The sequence below is a fragment of the Sardina pilchardus genome, chromosome 3 (genome assembly GCF_963854185.1).
Source record: "Sardina pilchardus chromosome 3, fSarPil1.1, whole genome shotgun sequence".
NCBI classification, from domain to species: domain Eukaryota; kingdom Metazoa; phylum Chordata; class Actinopteri; order Clupeiformes; family Clupeidae; genus Sardina; species Sardina pilchardus.
Genome location: NC_084996.1, coordinates 9,318,066 through 9,340,618, shown reverse-complemented (window position 1 = coordinate 9,340,618; position 22,553 = coordinate 9,318,066). Strand labels below are relative to the sequence as shown.

The 22,553-nt window shown below is 42.4% G+C and overlaps 1 protein-coding gene and 5 gene segments (V, D, J or C); 1 reads left to right on the top strand and 5 right to left on the bottom strand.

The window, feature by feature from the left end:
- Nucleotides 1-4,092: 4,092 nt before the first annotated feature.
- On the bottom strand, nt 4,093-4,556 carry LOC134076580 (Ig heavy chain V region 3-like). The segment is given in 2 exon segments: nt 4,093-4,412; nt 4,496-4,556. Coding segments are annotated over 2 exon segments (366 nt in total).
- A 2,276-nt stretch (nt 4,557-6,832) lies between these two features.
- Nucleotides 6,833-7,379, bottom strand: LOC134075848 (Ig heavy chain V region 914-like). The segment is given in 2 exon segments: nt 6,833-7,227; nt 7,314-7,379. Coding segments are annotated over 2 exon segments (441 nt in total).
- A 5,342-nt stretch (nt 7,380-12,721) lies between these two features.
- LOC134075846 (immunoglobulin heavy variable 4-39-like) lies at nt 12,722-13,227 on the bottom strand. The segment is given in 2 exon segments: nt 12,722-13,041; nt 13,130-13,227. Coding segments are annotated over 2 exon segments (366 nt in total).
- Nucleotides 13,228-14,447: 1,220 nt separating this feature from the next.
- Nucleotides 14,448-14,990, bottom strand: LOC134075845 (immunoglobulin heavy variable 4-30-4-like). The segment is given in 2 exon segments: nt 14,448-14,806; nt 14,906-14,990. Coding segments are annotated over 2 exon segments (444 nt in total).
- A 1,488-nt stretch (nt 14,991-16,478) lies between these two features.
- On the bottom strand, nt 16,479-16,975 carry LOC134075844 (Ig heavy chain V region 914-like). The segment is given in 2 exon segments: nt 16,479-16,840; nt 16,923-16,975. Coding segments are annotated over 2 exon segments (408 nt in total).
- A 2,000-nt stretch (nt 16,976-18,975) lies between these two features.
- Nucleotides 18,976-22,342, top strand: LOC134076569 (uncharacterized). The gene has a single exon (XM_062531692.1). The coding sequence runs from the start codon at nt 18,994-18,996 to the stop codon at nt 22,234-22,236; it is 3,243 nt and encodes a 1,080-aa protein (XP_062387676.1). The 5' UTR covers nt 18,976-18,993; the 3' UTR covers nt 22,237-22,342.
- The last annotated feature ends 211 nt before the right edge of the window (nt 22,343-22,553 follow it).

The following is a 22,553-nucleotide window of genomic DNA, read 5'->3' as shown; positions in this document are numbered from 1 at the left end:
GATGTTTCCTTTCCTCAATGGCAATTGTTTTAACAATAGGCTATTGTCAGTATCATTAACTTTACTTTATAAGCTCTTGTCTTGGTCATTGTAAGGGTAATTTTGTGTCTATACATTTCTTTTTCATGACAATATGGACTATCCATATCTGGGAAAATATGATATGATAATACTTGCATATGTCTTCTGTCAGCCTTTATATGAACGAATGATTGTTTAATCTGATTTTTTGCATTCATGGCAACATGAAGCATGCCATAGGAATATGAATATTTGTGTAGTTGGGATTGTCTGCAATCTGACAATATAAGAATCATGATGGTGGGATACTATTGCAAAACACTTTTACAAACACATAGGCTATTTGCAGACATAAATATTTTATGAATTGTATTGTTCGCTGAATTATTGTCACTGAACCACTGGGTGATGAATAAACTCCTCCGCATTTGAAACCTGATGTAATTTGATGGACAAATTATTGACTCAAGAGTTAAATGTTAAATGACATTGATGACAGTGACAGTGAAAATATGACAATAGTGTATAATGTGTCTATGTAACTGAGACAACATGGAGTTGGAAGGACGTATGTTTTTTATTTATTTATTTTATTTATTTTTTTGTTTCATTTCAAGTTCTTTATACATTTCAGTAAATTATTCTATCCAGAATGTTCTGTTGCATATGCACACTCTAGTTTATTTAATCAAATGCCATTTGTCTTTCAGACCAATCCATCAGTGAACCTAAAGTGTCTGTTTATTCTACCACCAAACCTCAACAAGGGAAGAACACCTTTCTGTGCCATGCCAGTGATATTTTCCTGGATATGGTCAGATTCCACTGGAAGGTGTTTAAAGATGATAACTGGGTCGATGTGAAGAAGAGCGATGGTGAGGTGCTGGAGTCGAGCTTCTCAGATAAGACAAGGACCAGTATGATGATTATTGACAAGCAGAAGGCAGATGCTAACCGCTACGCCTGTTCCGTTGAGCCCAACAGGGAAGGAAAAGAGAGTGAGCCACTGGAGATAGAGAAAGGTACGGCTGTGTTTGCTACTCTGGCTAATGGAATAAATGTTGTACATGTCCTCTTTGGCCTCTTTAAATGTGGCGTGAGTTCTAGAAAATATTGAAAAGCAGCCATTTAAAGCAAGCCAACTTTCCATTCATGTTTTATATGTGTTTTTCAATTCACTGAATTGTATACTATTTAACTGTATGTTGCATTTGAATTGTATTTCATTCTAGCATTTTTGGATGAAGCAACAGAAGTGTACACTGAACCTGGTCCAACTACAAGCTCACTTGCAATAACCTGCGCACCTGCCACAGCTATGTCCCAGCCACTCATACCAGATGGTAAATAATAACAATAATAATAATAATAATAATAACAATAACAATAATAATAGATCTTCTGGCATTAATATCCCCTTGCAAATCAATGTGATGTAAAGATTCACTGTATACGCTTGTGATGTCATGCTCTGCTTCAAAACGCATGTGTTTGTGCTTTGACAGCGTACTCTGGGGCTGCACGCAGTCTATATCTGGCGTCATGGATGTACACGTTTATGATTTTTAAAAGCATGGTGTACTTCTGCGCCATCTCCTTCTTCCTGTGCACAAAGAATGTGGGAAGGAAATCCTCCTGCAACAGGAAAGCTCCATGAGTCCATGACACCAAGGCTTGGAGCTGATAGATTTGGTTCTTTTGATTGTCTTTTTTGTGTTGCTAGTGTATAGTCAATAGACACTTACAGTATCTCTGCACACTCAGTGTTTGTGCACATTATTTCTTCTTTAATTTCTCCCATGTTTTTTTCTCTGCTAAATGACTTTGTGTTTTGATGTCCATCCAAAGCACCTTAGAGCTGATTTCGCTTGCCTTTGCATTCTATCACCATATCCCCTCTAAAACATGATTGACTGTACTGTGTTTAACTTTTATTCTTCAATTTGCACAATCATAACCATCAGTTTTAGAAAGTCATTCTGCTGTTATGTCATTGTATTACAAAGGCAAATGATTCTCTTATCAAATTGTTTTACCACATGAAATAATTTTATCATCTGATATAACTAATAATGTAATTGTAATGTAAATTCCAACGTTCTTATGTATTGTTTTAGATGGTCAAATGAAAAACTTTTGAATAAACAGTATATTCTAAAGTCCTCACTTCACTGACTTTGTTGTAAACGTGTCAAAAGGAAAAATAAATAAATACCCAGCATTTGTCATACAGCCTAAAATAACACATAATCAATTTTATTTGTCAATAATTGTTCATTGTCAATTGTCAATTAATTTTATAAATGCCCCTGCGTTATTTATCTAAATAGTTAATAAGCAACAGGTGAATAAGGGTCCCTCAAGACCTCTGACCTGCAGTGAAAATGATCTATATGTGAATCTCAATGTGAAGCTCAATTAAAGCTTGCTTAATCAATCAAAAAGTTAAGTGCTCTTACAATAATCTGTTAATATTATGCTTGTATCTGAAGCTATTTATAAGCTATTTAGACACATACAGTACTCATAAAGTATGCATTTAGTCAATCACTTAAATCACGAATGCTTGACCTGGGAAAAACAGTAGCATAGTACCCATATTTTTTGCTGTTCTTGTTTCTTTGTTATTTTACTTTTCAAAGACCATGCTCTTGTGCATTGTGCATAAATTGTACAGTGCATTTTTTCTAATGTGGTACAAAAATGAGCACAGAGCTTTTGAAGCTGCTGGCGCTCTACAGGCACGGTGAGAGGAACATGTGGTTAATGTGCAAGAGACACTAAGCCAGCACTTACTGGAAGATAAGAGTATCAGATTAACCACGGTTGATGGCTTGCATGCTCGTGAGATAGCACAAGAACAGTCTGCTTTGCACAGCACAGTTTGCTTTGCATCTGCGTAATTATTTATGGATAAAGTGGTCTACAAGGGCGTATCACCTAAGAGCAAAACATGAGCGCCTAATTTTACTTGAAGTCAAACTGAATAACTGATAAAAGCTGAAAGTTGGAAACACATCTATCATTTTAATATCTGCTATTCTCCTCTCCGTCACCCACAGAAAGAACACCTGTGCATGAATGGAGTCCATATTATTATACTGTATGTGGGTAAATAGATGTTTATAGACTCAGGTCTTCCATGGCATATAGCCTTGATACAAAACAATAATAAAAAACATTTATTTTTTAACTGTTGAATTCATATGCCATGTTCTACTACTGAAATAATATATGGGAGACACAACTTCTGTAATGTGTGTATCAAAAGCACAAACTGGAATCACACAATTGTTGATATGAACCATTTTTGTAAATAGAATGTGTTGACTTTGTGTAGATGCAAAAATCATCATAACTGACTATTAATGTGGTTTTAACTGTATCTATAGTGAAGATAGACAAACAAGCTAGTTTTTACATCAGTGGTTGTTTGTGTCACAGTGACTGTATCAGGCACAGTAATTCACAGCTGTGTCTCCAGCCTGTAGATTCTGGCCCTGTAGAGTCACTGTGTTACTGGACGTGTCTCTGGAGACACTTAACTTGTTCTTCAGGGCATTGTTTTCATATTTGCTTTTCATCATAGTTATCAGATCAGCACAGCGCATTACAAGGACTGAGTTACCATCCATCCATCCATCCAGGACCTCTACAGTCAGTGCTGCAGAAGAAAAGCCAAGCGTATAGTTTCTGACCCCAGTCATCCCAATCCCTGTCTTTTCACCCTCCTGCCTTGAGGCAGACGATACAAGAGCATAAGGACCCGTGCAAGCAGATACAGGGATAGTTTCTACCCCCAAGTCATCAGGATGCTGAACCATCCATGGAAATCCCTACTGCATAACACATACACATGGGCACTGCGATTACTTCCAGAGTTAGACTAGTTAGGCAGTAACGCTGTGGTTTGTAATGCAACAGAGACTGTTTTGACACTATATGGCCATAAGGTCCTTACTGTTTCTGAACGAGCAGCTGTGTTACTATGTGTCATCACTGTCCCCTGATGGTTAATTGCAACTGGGTCATTGTAACAATGTTTTTGTACATCTCCACTCTGTGTTTGTGTCACTGTGCCTGTCTTGCACAGTAATACACAGCAGAGTCCTCTGTCCTCAGACCAGACAGTTTCAGATACACCATGCTGTTAGGGTTGTTTCTGGTTATTTCTATGCGTCCTTGGACACTGTTGGCATAGCTGGTGCCACTAGCATCGCTCCAAATAGCACCCATCCACTCCAGTGCTTTCCCAGCAGGCTGTCTGATCCAGTGCATGTGGTAGCTTCCAAAAGTAAACCCAGATCCTTTACAGGAGAGACTGAGAGTGTCACCAGGTTTCTTCAACACAGCACCGGAGGGAATGGACTCCATGCTTTCACCTTTCACCACTGCTTAAAAAAGACAAGAGTCATGATCAGAGTACATCATTAGTACCAATATAAAAAGTGGTTTGCCATTCAAAGACACTCACATGCTATGGTGCTGAGTAGCAGCATCAGTGAGAGTGTGTCCTTCATCCTGTGGGTGTTGATGTGAACTCAGCTGCAGCTCACAGTTGTGCAGCTCCCCATAAGTACTGATGGACACCCAGCACTGAGTTTGCATAAGCATGGTAGATAGGTAGGTAGGCAGGGATGAGTTCAATCATTACGTCATGTCATGTCTGTAATACATCAATTGCCTGGTCAACAAGTCAGTTGTAGTTATTTCAACATGATTTAAATAATTGGATTACTCATACAAGACAAGGTATAACAAAACTTGGTCTTTTCAGATTTATTAATGTTTGACTTCAGTCAGTGATGTCACATCTGATCTGACTTACAAATGTAACACTACAGTAGTTCCTTGAGACCAAACCTATCCTAATCCAGACCAGTGGCAACCCAGACATTCAGTCATATCACTCAAAGACAGACAGGCCCCTGTGGAGGGCCTTGGGGGAATCAGATCAGAGGCCTGTGCTTCTCCCTCACCATGGCATGGGTACAGTTATCACTGCCACACAACATGACACGCTACCTAGTGGTGCTCCCTATGAAAAAAGCTGCTGCTCCTCTAGACAGCGAGAGCTTTCATACTGAGTGGGAAGGCACCATCACATGGCACGGTGACGCCATGTCTATAAACATACATATAGAGCTACTACAGCCACCATACCCTGTAACTTCTGGCTGGAGATAGAAGGACCTGGGCCAAGAGGCCGGTTGTACAGGAGTGGGCAGAGATGTATAGTAACGAAGTAGAACTACTTAAGTACTCTACTTAAGTACTGAAATGCAGTATCTGTACTTTACTGGAGTATTATTTTTTTCTCCTACTTCTACTTTTACTTCACTACATATTTTTGATGAGTATAGTACTTTTACTCCGATACATTTTTATGTGCTCCATCGTTACTCGTTACTGGTGTGTCGGTCACGAACAAATCCGTTCCGGATTGCTCACAAAGTCCTAGTCACACTGATGTGTGTCACTTGTTGACAGCACGATCTTAGCTTTCCAATGGGAGTAAATAGTTGCTGTAATTAAGGGTTCGCGAGAAAATCAAGGTGAAGTTAGGCTACATGAGAAGCATTCATTTGTACAATAAATCATTCTCGAGTAATCCCGTTTTTAAATTGCAACATTTCTTCTTGGTCTCCGACTTCAGTCTGTGTAGCACCCCACAATAACTAGCCTACTACTTGAATATTGTGTTCTTCCACTTGTTTGGTTTTAGAACATTTATTTAAACTACATAGATTACATAGAAAACATAAGCATCACCTCCACATATTCCTATGCATTATGCCTATTCTAGACTAGCTGGATAACCTACCACGACTGAGGCCTAATTACTTTCATGTTCTTTTAAAGTGACAGGCACTCAATTAGACAATTGACATTAAAGATAAATGTAAGTCAATATGACAATCGTGTAAAATGTGAGTCAAAATAAAAAATCAATATCAAATACTCAACATACTATGTATTTTAACTAATTGTGCAGATCATAAATAGGCCTAATGTAAACTTCATATGAATTTCAAAATGTTTGAAATACAAACATATGATATGAAGCCACCTTTTCACTGAGTGTGGGGAAGTATGCCTTGTAATGTCTGGTCTCCACTGGTGTGGTGGGGCTCCCATATCAAATCAGTATCAAAATTCTTAACTTATGTTAAAACAATTGTGACACTATAGTCTTATCATGTATTTTTCATGCTATGGCTACTGACTGATGCATTAGATAGATAATTAGATAGATAGATAGATAGATGGCTACAGATGATCAATGATTCTGTATACCTATTATTGTATTAAAAGTGAGTTGTATCATACACCCCTACAAATGACATTGGGAAACCCATACAGTTATATTTATTCACCTTGTTTAACTACCACATGTTTATAGCCTAGTCTGGCCTAGGCTATGGCCCCCGTGTGTCTGCCAAGGGGCCTGCACTGAACGATTGTGCTGATACCTTTTGCACCCATCTCGTTCGCAAATCAGCTAATTACACAATACTTCTACTTTTACTTCCAGTACTTGAGTAGTATTTTAAAAAATAAACTACTTGCAATACTTAAGTACAAAACATGTTTAATACTTTAGTACTTCCACTTAAGTACGGTTTTTAAAGAGCACTTCTACTTCTACTCAAGTCACTTTTTTGATAGAGCACTTGTACTTCTACTCAAGTCTGGATCTCTAGTACTTTATACATCACTGGGAGTGGGCATGCTTTTGGCGTGGTTCACAACAAAACTCAGCCTCCCCAAATGAAACATGCAGCTGCTACAGTATATCAATATGGTGGCCTCACACTACCCCCTGTTGTCTAAAAATTGAGAAATACAGGGGCTGTATTTGTACGGCACACGAAGCCTTTCTGTAACTGTGTGCTGCTGCACAGTAATACAGAGCAGAGTCCTCTGCCCTCATACCAGACAGTTTCAGATACACCATGCTGTTGGGGTTGTTTCTGGTGATTTCTATGTGGCCTTGGATGCTGCTGGAATAGACAGTCTTACTACCATCCGTATAGATAAAACCCATCCACTCCAGTGCTTTCCCAGCAGGCTGTCTGATCCAGTGCATACTGTAGCTTCCAAAGTTAAACCCAGCTCCTTTACAGGAGAGACTGAGAGTGTCACCAGGTTTCTTCAGCACTGCACTGGAGGGAATGGACTCCATGCTTTGGCTTTTCACCACTGCTAAATAAAGACAGGAGACAAATTAGTCAGACCACATTTCTAGTACCAATCTATAGCCTAGTGGTTTGTCATTCAGAGACACTCACATGCTATGGTGCTGAGTAGCAGTATCAGTGAGAGTGTGTCCTTCATCCTGTGGGTGTTGATGTGAACTCAGCTGCAGCTCACAGTTGTGCAACTCCCCATAAGTACTGATGGACACCCAGCACTGAGTTTGCATAATCATGGCAGCAAACAGGAGGTCACGTACAGTACAGTCAGAGGTACTGCAAGACACTGACATGTAACCTCTGGGAAAACTCAGACTGCTCTTGCCTTTGTGGGGTCTATATAAAGTAATGTCTCAGAGATGCAAACAGTTGTTTATTGTAGCCTCAACTCCATCTCCATCTACTTCTGAGCCTCATTCCTAGTAACTAGAGAATATAAAAGTGTTACATTATATAATGTCCTACGTATCTGACCCCATATGTTAGCCCCATATATCTGTTGCTGTTGTGTCCTAAACTGTGATCGGCGAAACTGAAAGGAATCAAGACAGAAACTTGTACCTGAAATATCATGAATGAGGAAAGAACAAATCTGATTTATCAACAGAAACAAGATTTTAAATTCCGATTTAATGCTTATTACATATGGTTGAATTGGTTCAAGCCTCAAGATTTTTCTGAGAAAATGGCTAAGCCTATAGCTGTTGGTTGAATGTTTTAAAAAATGAATCATGTTCAACACATAAATGAATTGAAAATTGAAAGCAACAATATAACATCCAGTAAGTAACTGACGATGCACCAAATGTTTTGCTTAACTCAGTAATCATTATTAATAATGATTCAAACAACTCCCTAGGTCTTGTGATTTCACTGTGGGTGGAAGCATATGTTTGGATCAGGCATTCGGCTGTTACAGGTATGAAACATATAAACCATTTATATTATTGCTATTTTTACTTTGCCATCGCTGAATTTGACGATAAATCTATACAAGAGGGAAATAGTAGTGATGGCAGTACACTTTACTTTGCTACTGTAGAGGCAAATGAGCCTTTTAATTATTATTTATATCTTTCCAGAAAAAATGTGAATAATCATAAAACAGCATTTTAGGTTATGGCATCAATATATTTATTTAATGGAAAAGTGAAAATGAGGTTGTTAATGAAGCGACTGATGCATTGTTGAGTTATTGTATTAGAGTACTTCACTGTGTGGTGGACTCTTTTTGGATCAGGCACAAGAGTCTATGTGACAGGTAAGAATCATCTCATAAAATGTACCTTGACATTTTGACACAAAAGAAAAATCTTACACGCAATTGTCTTTTAATTTGTGTTACATTGAAAATGTTAAATAACAAAGTGTTTGTTAGCTTAGTTTGAGAGTTGAAAACAACTAAATTGTATTGGATTGAAAGAGTGTGCATATCGAACATATTGAGCCAGGAGGAACTATATAGGTTAAAACATTGCTGCTCAAGGGGGAAAGTACACCAAAGGATTTAAATTGAACTGAATAATTGAAGTCTGAAATGAATGAATGCAAGACACACCGTAGGTCAGAATTCTACATTGAAGAAATTGACTCAGTTGTGTCTAAGATACGGTGTATTGGACAAAGAAGAGATTTTCCTTTCCTCTAGGCATTGGTAATCATTTTAACATTTGATAGGCTGTTTTCTGTGTATTGTTTCTATCTTTACTTTTAAGCTCTTATCTTGGTCATTGTAAGGGCCATTGTATGCATGCTAAACCTTTTCAGCACATTATGGCCTATCCATATCTGGGAAAATACAATATGATAATACTTGCATATGTCTTTTGTCAGCTTTTTTATCAATGAAAAATCATATTTTGCATTCATGTCACCATGAAGCATTTCAGTAGGAATATTTGTGTAGCCTAGTTGGGATTGTCTGGAATCTGGCCATGCAAAAACCAAGATGGTGTGTACTGTAGCAGCCGATAACGTAATAACAGCCAAATAATATAATAATAATAATAATAATAATAATATAGCCAAGCCAATATTGTTTAGTAATTTACAAACATATTTAGACATAAATATTTCACTCATTATGAATTGTTTTATTTGTTTAAGTCCAAGCAAGGCACAGTTGATCTGGGCTGATAGGACAAACTTTTGATTCTTTGATATGGAAAGCAAATTTCTTAATTTATGATATTATATATATTAAAAACTAGAATTTCAGTTCAAAGTTGGAGACCATAGACATTTTCTAAAATTTCGAAACTGGATTACCCTGGAACAGCTAATTGTACAGAGGAGTGTTTTGCATCTTTGTGTTTGGTAAGTCTGGTTTATGTAGTGAAGACATACTGATGATTGAAAATCAAAATGATTGAATTTTATTTATTCAACATTCATTTTCTCATGCACTATTGAAAAGGATATGTTGTGCACTTTCAAGTGATATGCATGTGATATCTGTGTGGCACGCAGTCTGTGAGCAAGAGGTGTATAAATTTGGATGGATTTTATGTCCGTCAACCATATCACCATGTGTATACTGAGTAAATAATCTCATGTGTGAATGGCTCACATTATATAAATAATTTATTTTGATGGACAAATGATTGTGTCATAAGTTAAATGTTAAATTACATTAGTGACAGTGGAAATAGCATGTGGCAATATTATGTGTCTATTACATATAATGTGAGACTGAGACCACGTGGAGCTGGAAGGATGCATGTTTTTATTATGTGTTTTATCATTTCTCGTACAATTTCAGACCAACCCATCAATGAACCTGAAGTGTCTGTCTATTCTACCATCAAACCTCAACAAGGGACGTACACCTTTCTGTGCCATGCCAGTAATATGTCCTCGGACATGTTCAGATTCCACTGGAAGGTGTTTAAAGACGATAACTGGGTCAATGTGGAGAAGAGTGATGGTGAGGTGCTGGAGTCGAGCTTCTCCAATGAGACAAGGACCAGTATGATGATTATTGACAAAGCCAATACCAACCGCTATGCCTGCTCAGTCGAGCCCAACAGGGAAGGAAAAGAGAGTGAGCCACTGGAGATAGAGAGAGGTACCGCTGCTGTTTGCTCCTCTGGGTGTTGTAATGAATGTTATAATTGTCCTGATTTCCTCAACTACCAACTTTATTAAACGTAATGTTTTATAAATAGTGTACATAATGTTCTATAAAAGATGAATAAGCAACAATTTAAAGCCAGTCTAACTCTCCATCCATGTTGTATATAATGTTATTCAAATAACTGAATTTTATACTCTTTAATTGTACATTGCATTTCATCTTCAACTTTTAACTTCAAACTCACTGGCAATATCCTGCCCATCTGTCGATGACACAGTTATACCAGACGGTAATAATATTAATAATGATTATAATTATAATTTATCTACTGACATTAATGTCTCCTTGCAAATTCAAACGCATGTGTTTGTGCTTTGACAGCGTACTTTGGAGCTGCACGCAGTCTGTATCTGGCAACATGGATGTACACGTTTATGATTTTTAAAAGCATGGTGTACTTCTGCGCCATCTCCTACTTCCTGTGCACAAATGTGGGAAGGAAACCCTCCTGCGCCAGGAAAGCTCCATGATGCCATGTGGAGCCGAGAAATGTGCTTATTCTTCATGAACAGCATACTTTTTAATGTCTTTCTATGTTGCTGGTGTAAAAACTATTGATTTTTGTTTGCCATATTTTCCCCTTCAACAAACAATATTTTTAATAGAACTCTCTGAACATCAGTGTCTGTGCACATTATATCCTCTTTATTTTCCTGATGTATATGTTTCTGCGTAATTGCTTTGTTTTGATGAGCACACATATAGCATCTTAAAGTTGATTTCGTCCTGTGTTATTTCATTACTATATTCTCTTTAAAACATATGTATATTTTCTATCTCAATTATTTTTTCACCTTGTTTTAACTAATACTAACTGTAACATAGACTACATAATTTGTAGGCTACGTAAACTTGTATGATCAAATGCAACACTTTTGAATAAACAGCATATTTCCAAGACTTCACATCACTAACTTTCTTGTAAAGAAATCTGGCAAAAGGAGAAATTAATTGAATGTCATAGTGTCTAAAATAATGTATGATTAATATTATTTTTCAATAATTGCAATTGTAATGACTTTTATAATCGTACCCTACATATGTTCATCATGGTTAAGCAACAGGCGAATACGGGTCCCTCAGCCATGTCTCTCTCAGTCAAGGGGTTCTCTCAAGACCTCTAACCTGTGTTATAAAATCATGTTTTTGAAGCTCAACTAAAGTCTGATTAGAAAATAAAAAAAATGTGCTCTAATCTAGGCTATAGGCCTAGATTGTATGAACTATACGTAAAACATCATAATAGGTCATTCAGATGTACAGTATTACTACTGCATATATCAATTGTAAACAGTTAACATTTGTAAAATGCATTTTCAGGCATTTAATCCATTATTTCTACTTTGTATTGTTGGTATTTGACTCTTCATTTTTTTGCAGAGCAGAGTTTTGCTAAATTTTAACTCCCAGTCCCCCAAAAAAATAAATTAACAACTTGTAGGCACAAGGTTCAAAGACTATCTTACCCTTGTGCATTGTGCATAAATTGTAGGCTACTGTACAGTGCATTTTTCTATTGTGGTACAAAGATGAGCACAGAGCTTTTGAAGCTGCTGGCGCTCTACAGGCACGGTGAGAGGAACATGTGGTTAATGTGCAAGAGACACTAAGCCACCACTTACTGGAAGGAAAGTGCAGCCGTTTAACCACATTTGATGATGTGAGATATCGGAGTGTTTTTAATTGTCTGCTCAGTATCTACATTATTATTTGTGGGTAAGGCAGTCAACAAGGGCGTATGCAGAAGAACAAAGCATCTAATCTTACTTTAACTCAACTGAATAACTGACAAAAACAGAAAGTTATCTTCTCTGTCACCCACAGAACAGACACCTGCATTCCCATAAATGGAGCTCATGTATCTGGAATCACATAATTGTTCAAATGTGGCAAATATGACAACTGCATACATTTATTTTCCAAAGGTGGTGTTGTGTCAAAGTGATTGCCCACCAATGAGATAAGAAAAATAAAACTCTAACTCTCCACAGTGCATGAGCTACTGGCAGAACAGTAGGCTTTGAGCCAAATAAGGACCAACGTTCTAAGGATTTGGGCCCAATAAGTCCTGACACAGAATAATGTCGGATGATGTTCAATAGTGAGCCCCTCTACATGGCATGTCATCATCTCAGAGATGACAATTATCTGTAGTCGTTAACATCACAATTGTGACATATAGAATGTCCTTGTGTGGGCAGGTCCATGGAAAATGTTGGGCATGTTGTAAATGTGTTGAAGTAGTGTAGATGTGGAAATGATCATAACTGTATCAATGTACTTTTAACTGAGCAGTACTGCAGTTCTGTATCTAGTCAACATGGCCAATCAAGCTCTAGTTTTTGTATGCATCAGCGTGTGTTTGATCTCACAGTGAGTCTCGGGCACAGTAATACACAGCTGTGTCTCCAGCCTGTAGATTCTGGCCCTGTAGAGTCACTGTGTTACTGGACGTGTCTCTGGAGACACTGAACTTGTTTTTCAGCTTATCACTATGGTGCTCCTCGCCATCATAATCTATGGCATTGATCCACTCCAGAGATTGTCCTGCTGGCTGCCGAATCCAACCTGTTCTAAAGTAGCTGTGAGTCGTGATTGACATCCCAGATACTTGGCATGTAATCCGTATGTTTTCTCCTGGCTTTACTGCCATTGAGCTGGGCTGGGTGTGCTCAATGCCATCCACCACTGAAAATGAAAGAATATCAGATATGAAACAAAACTGCCCTTTAATGATCTTCACCCATGGCAAAAATATCCATTTCTGAGAACTCACCGAAAAGAAACGAGAGCAGATACAACACCAGTGACACAGGAAACATGGTACACCGCTCTTCTTAACCCCCACATCACACCATGAAATGCATCCACCCTTAAATAGAGAACAGGGAGGGGATATTTGCATATTTGACAGACCCCACAATGTGTCACAAACAGTCAGTCAGTGCAGTTATGTTTGTGCTAGTAAGAGTATGATTTTTTTTTATTTTTCTTATCTCCAGTTACAACATTTTCCATTTTGACTTTTTCCTCCTCATAAATCATGGGCGACTTTTTCACTCATTTATATTCTCATATCTACTGTACAAAACCGCTATTTGTATGTGTTCATGTAAATCAGATGAAAAATCAATGAATAAATTTGGCAGCTAAATGTGGAATTGCTTCTGCTAGTGAGAGACAGAGCTCTGGCCTAAGGTGTGGCTTCGGAACTCTATAGCGCCACCAGGCAGCACGTAATCTGTTGTGGTTGACACAAACATTCACGAAAATGAACCAAATTTGGTGGACTTGTGTGTTTTTGCTATCGCTAGTCAAAGACAGAGCTCTGGCCTCGGGTGTGGCTTAGGGACTCTATAGCGCCACCTAGCACATTGTCTGTTGTGGCTGACACGTACATTCACGAAAATGAACCAAATTTGGAGGGCAAGTGTTTTGCTATAGCTATTTAGAGACAGAGCTCTTGCCGAGGGTGTGGCTTAGGGACTCTATAGCGCCACATAGTGTGTTACCTGTTGTGGTTGACATATACATTCACGAAAATCAATCAAATTTGATGAGCTTGTGTGTTATTACTGCCGCTAGTCAGAAACAGAGCTCTGGCCTAGGGTGTGGCTTAGGGACTCTATAACGCCACCTAGCGCATTGTCTGTTGTGGTTGACACATTCACGAAAATTAATCACATTTGGTGGGCATGTTTGTTATTGCTACCGCTAGTCAGGGATAGAGCTCTGGCCTAGGGTGTGGCTTAGGGACTCTACAGCGCCACCTAGCACATTGTCTATTATGGTTGACACATACATTCACGACAATTAGGTATAGGCTTGTGTGTTATTGCTGCCGCTAGACAGAAACATAGCTCTGGCCTAGGGTGTGGCTTAGGGACTCTATAGCGCCTCCTAGCCTATTGTCTGTTGTGGTTGACACATTGATGAAAATTAACCAAATTTGGTGGGCATGTGTGTTGCTCATGCACTTGCCCACCAACAAGTAAGAGTTGCTTTGTTAGATTCCGAAATGTCACGGGTCAAATCATTAGAAGTCTGCCTTGAATATCCCAGTATTGTCTGCTTTGTTTTTCCAGTTATCAGACTTAAGATGAGTTTTTGTAAGTCCCGGCGATTGTTTGTATCACAGTGCGTCGGGCACAGTAATACACAGCTGTGTCTCCAGCCTGTAGATTCTGGCCCTGTAGAGTCACTGTGTTACTGGACGTGTCTCTGGAGACACTGAACTTGTTCTTCAGGGCATTGTTTTCATATTTGTCTCCATTGTAGCGGAGCCTGTTGATCCACTCTAGAGGTTTCCCTGCTGCCTGACGAATCCAGGCTGTTCCATAGTAGCTGCGATCTGTAATGGAAGCTCCAGTCACTTTGCACGTAACTGTCAGAGACTCTCCTGGCTTTACCATGATGGAGCTGGGCTGAGTGTGTTCAATAGCACAATCTACCCCTGAAAAACAAACAGAACCCAATATTTTACAAGTAAAACCCATTAAAAATACAAGAAGTTACATTCTAAGTACTTCTGAATAAGCTACTAAAGACTCACAAGCCACCACCAGTATCAGCATCAGGAGGCATGTTTGTGTTGAGGAGGCTGATGTGAGTGACATGGCTCGGTTGTGCTCCATCATCTGACGAAGAGATGAAAGTCACTCAAAGTATTTATGGAGGGTGGAAGTATTTGCATTCAGATGTGCCGCATAGTTACATCTGTGTTGTCTGTAAAAAGGGCCAGCGTTGTCATGGGTCCTGGAAACCACTTACTGCTGTGTTATTCCTCCCCCTGCTGGCTAATAGAGTTGTGTTTTTTATTTAACAACACAAAATATGCATAGAATGGGTAAAGCACAAGCATGGAAATATATAATTATAACCATAAATAAATATAATATATAAAAGTATGAAAAAACAATACAAATACAAATTTTAATTTGATACCGTATTATTTTGACTGCATACAAAGTGTGTTACTAATACATTTTTTATCTGTCTTATGTAAAAGAATCCGATTCACTTTAGTAAGGTATTAATTTCCCATTGGGTATTTCACATCAGTAAGGAGTATTAGAGCAAACCATCCCCATACACTCTGACCCTCAACAACCATCTTTCTCAAGTTGTGTTTCCTTTCCTTCCATTTAAAAGTGACTCAAGTGATGAGAGACTGACTGAAAGGAATAAATCCCTCTTAATAACAGAGTGAATGAGAAGATAACATCATCCAGCTTCTGATTTATAACATAGAATATCTTTTGTTCTTTGGATTTTTGTGAAAACAAGCTTTATTGAATTGCTTTGATATAGGCTACTGCATGTAACTCTCCGATTGTGTTTGAAGGAAATGCGTGTCTCATCTCATGTAGATTTCAGATGAGCAGTTTCATTCACACATACAACGTCAAGCTATTTTATCGTACAATCACGTGCAGTAAGAAAAAATAAATACATTGCTCAAAAATCAAAAAGTACAGGTTCCAATTTGGGCAAGAAAACTGTGATGGTGATATTGTGTCCACCACCAGAGTAGAGCCTGCCCCCAGACAACATGTCCTACATCAAAACAACAGCAACAGGGGAAACCATCTGGTGTCTTTGTACGCCTTCACTTTGGTCACTGTGCACGTCTTGCACAGTAATACATAGCAGAGTCCTCCTCTTTCAGACCAGATATCTTCAGATATGACATGCTTTTGGAAATGTACTTTGTTATGGTAGCACGTCCATTCATTCCTGTTGCATATGCTGTTCCCCCAGTGTTTGTATAGATGCGTCCAAATGAAAGGTCCTCCAGCTGGTTGGCGAACCCAGTGGAAAGAATAGCTACCAAAATCATAGCCAATAGCTTTACATGAGATGCTGAGAGTTTCACCAGGCACTTTCTGGACAGGAGCCGAGGGGATGGACTCCAGACTCTGGCAGTTTAGATCTAAATAATGTTCCTCTAATTACAATTCATTTGATGCAGCAGTGTGTCATGCACTCACAGGCTATAGTGCTGAGTAGCAGCATCAGTGAGAGTGTGTCCTTGGGCCTCAGCCTCTCCGAATTACTGTAAACATGTATCTAAAGTACTTCAATATTGTGACCTCACACTGCCACCTGCAGGCTGGAATTGCGAATTACAGGGGATGTATTTGTACGGCACCTAGAGCCTTTCTGTCACTGTGGGATCTTGCACAGTAATACACAGCAGAGTCCTCTGCCCTCAGACCAGACAGTTTCAGATACACCATGCTGTTGGGGTTGTCTCTGGTGATTTCTATCCGTCCCTGGACACTGCTGGCATAATTGGTGTCACTACCATCCGTATATATGTAACCCATCCACTCCAGTGCTTTGCCAGCAGGCTGTCTGATCCAGTTCATGCCATAACTCCCAAAAGTAAACCCAGCTCCTTTACAGGAGAGGCTGAGAGTGTCACCAGGTTTCTTCAGCTCTGCACTGGAGGGAATGGACTCCATGCTTTGGCTTTTCACCACTGCTGAATAAAGACAGAAGACAAATTATCAGACTACATCTCTAGTACCAATCTAAATAGTGGTTTGCCATTCAGAGACACTCACAGGCTATGGTGCTGAGTAGCAGCATCAGTGAGAGTGTGTCCTTCATCCTGTGGGTGTTGATGTGAACTCAGCTGCAGCTCACAGTTGTGCAGCTCCCCATAAGTACTGATGGACACCGAGCACTGAGTTTGCATAATCATGGCAGCAAAAGCAGCAGGTCATGGAAGAGGGTAGTTAGAGTTATCTCCACATGCAGGATGTCTTCAACATCTATTAGGTTTGTTTGTTTGTTTGTTTGTTTTGTTGCAAGCTGACACTAGCTTTGTGGAGGGCTATATATCTATTGAATTTTTTAACCTATTCATATAGGGAAATTAATATGTCCAATTAAGCTGTAGCCATTCTTAGTATGAGATGGAAATAGTAGACTTATATAAACAGGTTATGTGCTATTATCTCAGAGATGCAAATATATCTATTTATGAATGAAAACACTGACTGTCTTCTGCTACTTCAACACCTTATTGTTATAAAGCATGCATTAATATTGAAGAAAACATCCACAACAAGTGTGCTGGGAGGTTGTCTTTATTTATTAAAACACTGCACAGATCCCTTCTGATAAATCACTGCTTCCTTTTATCTCACTTCAGTTTTGCTTTCTCTCTTTTATAAGCAGTTTCAACTAAAGTCAAGCAGTCAAGCTGGCTGAACGGCGGCTGCAACATGGCGAGCTGGTGGGCACGGTGGCATCAGGGCGAGCAGGATTGGGAAGCTCTCCAAGGCCAGTCTACAGCAAGGCCCAAGGGAAAGAAAGGCGCCGGCTAGTCCAAGATGAAGTCCGGGCTGGCGTGGAGGAAGGCTGCTCCTGCAGGTCAGTAGGCATGCGGCAACAGGGGGCTTGGACACGTTGGGACCAGGCATTGGACCGTAAGATCACCTGGGCAGAGCTGTGGAAGGCTGAACCACACCGGATTAGATTCCTGATCCAGTCAGTCTATGACACCCTCCCTAGCCCATCCAACCTGTTTTGCTGGGGCCTAGCAGAGACTCCAGCTTGTCCCTTGTGCCAGAGAAGGGGATCTCTGGAGCATATCCTGAGTTGCTGCCCGAAGGCCTTGGGAGAGGGGCGCTATCGCTGGCGTCACGACCAGGTGTTGAGGGTTATAGCTGAGGTGATCACAGCAGCGATAGCTCACAGCCGGAAGCAACATCCAGCAAGGCAATCCATCGCCTTTGTTAAAGCAGGGGAGAAAACACAACAGCGTCCAAGTCCACCAGGAGGACTCCTGGCAACAGCACGTGATTGGCAGCTGAAGGTCGACCTAGGGAGGCAGCTCAAATTTCCAGAGAACATCACTGTGACAACACTCAGGCCAGACATGGTCCTGGTGTCAGAAACATCAAGACAAGTGGTCCTGCTGGAGTTGACTGTCCCCTGGGAAGACCGTATGGAGGAGGCCTTTGAGAGGAAGAGAGCCAAGTATGAGGGACTGGTAGGCGATTGTCGAAGCAGCGGATGGAAGACCCGATGTGACCCCATCGAGGTTGGCTGCAGAGGCTTTGCAGGCCAGTCCCTGTACCAGGTATTGAAGCGCCTGGGTGTGAGAGGGCTGCAGATGCGGAGAGCCATCAGGAGCATCACCGATGCCGCAGAAAAGGCATCCAGATGGCTGTGGATCAAGCGGGGCGATCCGTGGAAAACCAAAGCTACTTGGGCACAAGCTGGGGACTGATCACCTCCAGCTGGGTCGCCTGGGTGAGGGTGTCTGATGTTGAAAGACCCGAAACACCCGAGGACCCCAGGTTACATCACTGATGATGTGCCCAAGTTGCATCAGAAGATGTATGTAAGAACCAGTATCATCTGGCTCTGCCAGTGACTGCCGGGAATAGGCCGGATGACGACCATGAATAGTATGGTGGCAGCTGGAGAGACAGCAGACAACTGGAAAGACAGTAACCGGGGCAGTGCGGGTTAGCACCCCTATCTGCATCTCTCGTGAGGGAGAACCCAAAACACGCTACGGAAAGCCTTACAGAATTATACCCCCAGGGGTGCCCGAGAGGGGGGGAGGATGAGCACCCCAACAGGACGGATATCCAGGCAACGACCCAGGCTAACGGAATAATGACTACGAGCGCAATCTGCAGTTGTGGCAAGGTCTGTAAGAACCAGCATGGCTTGAAGATCCACCAGGCCAAAATGAAATGCCTGACAGGGAAGCAGTTGGTGCAACGCGCAGGGCTAGTCCCTGGTGAGACGGAGGAGGAGCCAGGCCAGGAGTCACCCCACAGTGCCCAGTCCCTCCATGCACAAACTCGCACACCCCAGAACAGGCATTCAGAACATCGCCGGATAAAATGGCCTGCTGCCAACAAGGTCAGTCAGTGGTCCCAATTTGATGAGGACGTGGACCTAGCCCTCAGTGCTACAGCCAGAGGGGATGCCGACCAGAAGCTGCGGCTCATGTGCACTTTGATCATCAGCATTGCTGCAGAAAGGTTTGGCACGAAAGAACCACGGGCAGGCAGAAGCGAGGGAGGTCCAAATCGACGAGAGGGGAAGATCAGCCAGTTACGACAGGAGTTAAGATGCCTGGGACGCCAGTACAAGCAGGCAAGGGAGGAGGAGAAGGCAGGCTTGGCAGAACTTCGCAGTATGTTGAGGAAAAGACTTACCACTCTCAGACGGGCAGAGTGGCACAGGAAAAGGGGCAGGGAAAGAGCGAGGAGACGTGCTGCCTTCATCGCAAACCCCTTTGGGGTAACCAGGAAGATCCTCGGGCAAAAACGAGGTGGCAAACTTACCTGCTCACAGGAGGAGGTAGATGCTTACCTCAGCACCACCTACAGTGATGCTGCAAAGGAAAAGGACCTCAACCCTTGCAGCACCCTGCTAACCCCCCCAGATCCAATCACAGGGTTTAACATCAAGGAGCCCACCCTAAAGGAGGTTGAAGAGGTCATCAGAGCGGCAAGAACCAGCTCAGCACCAGGTCCCAGCGGAGTGCCATATGTGGTGTACAAGAGATGCCCAAGGCTGTTGAAGCGGCTCTGGTTGATCATCAAAGCCATCTGGAGAAGAGGTAGGGTGGCCCAGCAGTGGAGACATGCCGAGGGCATCTGGATCCCCAAGGAGGAGAATTCCCGCTCGATCGAGCAGTTCAGGGTCATCTCACTTCTAAGCGTGGAGGGCAAGGTCTTTTTCAGCATTGTCTCCCAACGCATGACGGAGTTCCTCCTGAGAAATGCCTACATAGACACATCGGTGCAGAAGGGTGGAGTTCCAAGGGTGCCTGGTTGCATAGAGCACACAGGTGTAGTTACCCAGCTGATCAGAGAAGCAAGAGAGGGCAAAGGAGATCTTGCGGTGCTGTGGCTGGATCTAGCAAATGCCTATGGCTCTATCCCGCACAAGCTGGTGGAGACTGCACTCAACCTGCATCATGTTCCAACTAAGATCAGGGACCTCATCTTGGACTATTACAGTTGTTTTAGTCTGAGAGTCACCAATGGAGCATTAACATCTGCATGGCATTGTTTGGAAAAGGGCATAATCACTGGTTGCACATTGTCGGTGATTCTGTTCTCCTTAGCCATGAATATGCTGGTGAAGTCAGCAGAAGTGGAGTGCAGAGGACCCCTCACAAAGTCAGGTACCCGTCAGCCCCCTATAAGGGCATTTATGGATGACCTCACGGTGACCACAACATCAGTACCAGGGTGCAGGTGGATCTTAAAAGTCCTTGAACAACTCATCAGCTGGGCAAGGATGGAATTCAAGCCCGCTAAATCTAGGGCACTGGTAGTGAGGAAAGGGAAGGTGACTGACAGGTTTCGTTTCTCTGTGGGAGGCACCCCAATTCCATCAGTTACAGAGAAGCCTGTCAAGAGCCTGGGCAAGATGTTTGACAGTACCCTGAAGGACACCGCAGCTCTGCAAGCAACCAGCAGTGAGCTGGGAACCTGGCTTTCAGCGGTGGACAAGTCTGGGCTGCCAGGCAAGTTCAAAGCCTGGATTTACCAGCATGGCATCCTGCCACGACTCCTCTGGCCACTGCTGGTCTATGAGGTTCCGCTTACTACTGTTGAGGTGTTTGAGAGGAGGATAAGTCAACACCTGCGCAGGTGGTTGGGGCTGCCTCGAAGCCTCAGCAGCATAGCACTCTATGGCTGTAAGAACAAGCTGCAACTTCCTTTCAGCAGTCTGTCGGAGGAGTTTATGGTCACCCGGGCCAGGGAGGTGCTGCTGTACAGGGACTCCAATGACACCAAGGTCTCCTCAGCTGGCATCGAGGTTCGAACTGGAAGGAAGTGGAAAGCATGTGAGGCAGTCAAGCTGGCTGAACGGCGGCTGCAACATGGCGAGCTGGTGGGCACGGTGGCATCAGGGCGAGCAGGATTGGGAAGCTCTCCAAGGCCAGTCTACAGCAAGGCCCAAGGGAAAGAAAGGCGCCGGCTAGTCCAAGATGAAGTCCGGGCTGGCGTGGAGGAAGGCCGCTCCTGCAGGTCAGTAGGCATGCGGCAACAGGGGGCTTGGACACGTTGGGACCAGGCATTGGACCGTAAGATCACCTGGGCAGAGCTGTGGAAGGCTGAACCACACCGGATTAGATTCCTGATCCAGTCAGTCTATGACACCCTCCCTAGCCCATCCAACCTGTTTTGCTGGGGCCTAGCAGAGACTCCAGCTTGTCCCTTGTGCCAGAGAAGGGGATCTCTGGAGCATATCCTGAGTTGCTGCCCGAAGGCCTTGGGAGAGGGGCGCTATCGCTGGCGTCACGACCAGGTGTTGAGGGTTATAGCTGAGGTGATCACAGCAGCGATAGCTCACAGCCGGAAGCAACATCCAGCAAGGCAATCCATCGCCTTTGTTAAAGCAGGGGAGAAAACACAACAGCGTCCAAGTCCACCAGGAGGACTCCTGGCAACAGCACGTGATTGGCAGCTGAAGGTCGACCTAGGGAGGCAGCTCAAATTTCCAGAGAACATCACTGTGACAACACTCAGGCCAGACATGGTCCTGGTGTCAGAAACATCAAGACAAGTGGTCCTGCTGGAGTTGACTGTCCCCTGGGAAGACCGTATGGAGGAGGCCTTTGAGAGGAAGAGAGCCAAGTATGAGGGACTGGTAGGCGATTGTCGAAGCAGCGGATGGAAGACCCGATGTGACCCCATCGAGGTTGGCTGCAGAGGCTTTGCAGGCCAGTCCCTGTACCAGGTATTGAAGCGCCTGGGTGTGAGAGGGCTGCAGATGCGGAGAGCCATCAGGAGCATCACCGATGCCGCAGAAAAGGCATCCAGATGGCTGTGGATCAAGCGGGGCGATCCGTGGAAAACCAAAGCTACTTGGGCACAAGCTGGGGACTGATCACCTCCAGCTGGGTCGCCTGGGTGAGGGTGTCTGATGTTGAAAGACCCGAAACACCCGAGGACCCCAGGTTACATCACTGATGATGTGCCCAAGTTGCATCAGAAGATGTATGTAAGAACCAGTATCATCTGGCTCTGCCAGTGACTGCCGGGAATAGGCCGGATGACGACCATGAATAGTATGGTGGCAGCTGGAGAGACAGCAGACAACTGGAAAGACAGTAACCGGGGCAGTGCGGGTTAGCACCCCTATCTGCATCTCTCGTGAGGGAGAACCCAAAACACGCTACGGAAAGCCTTACAGAATTATACCCC

Coding starts and splice junctions, on each gene's coding strand:
- LOC134076569 (XM_062531692.1), top strand. CDS start 18,994: ATGACTACGAGCGCAATCTGCAGTTGTGGCAAGGTCTGTAAGAACCAG.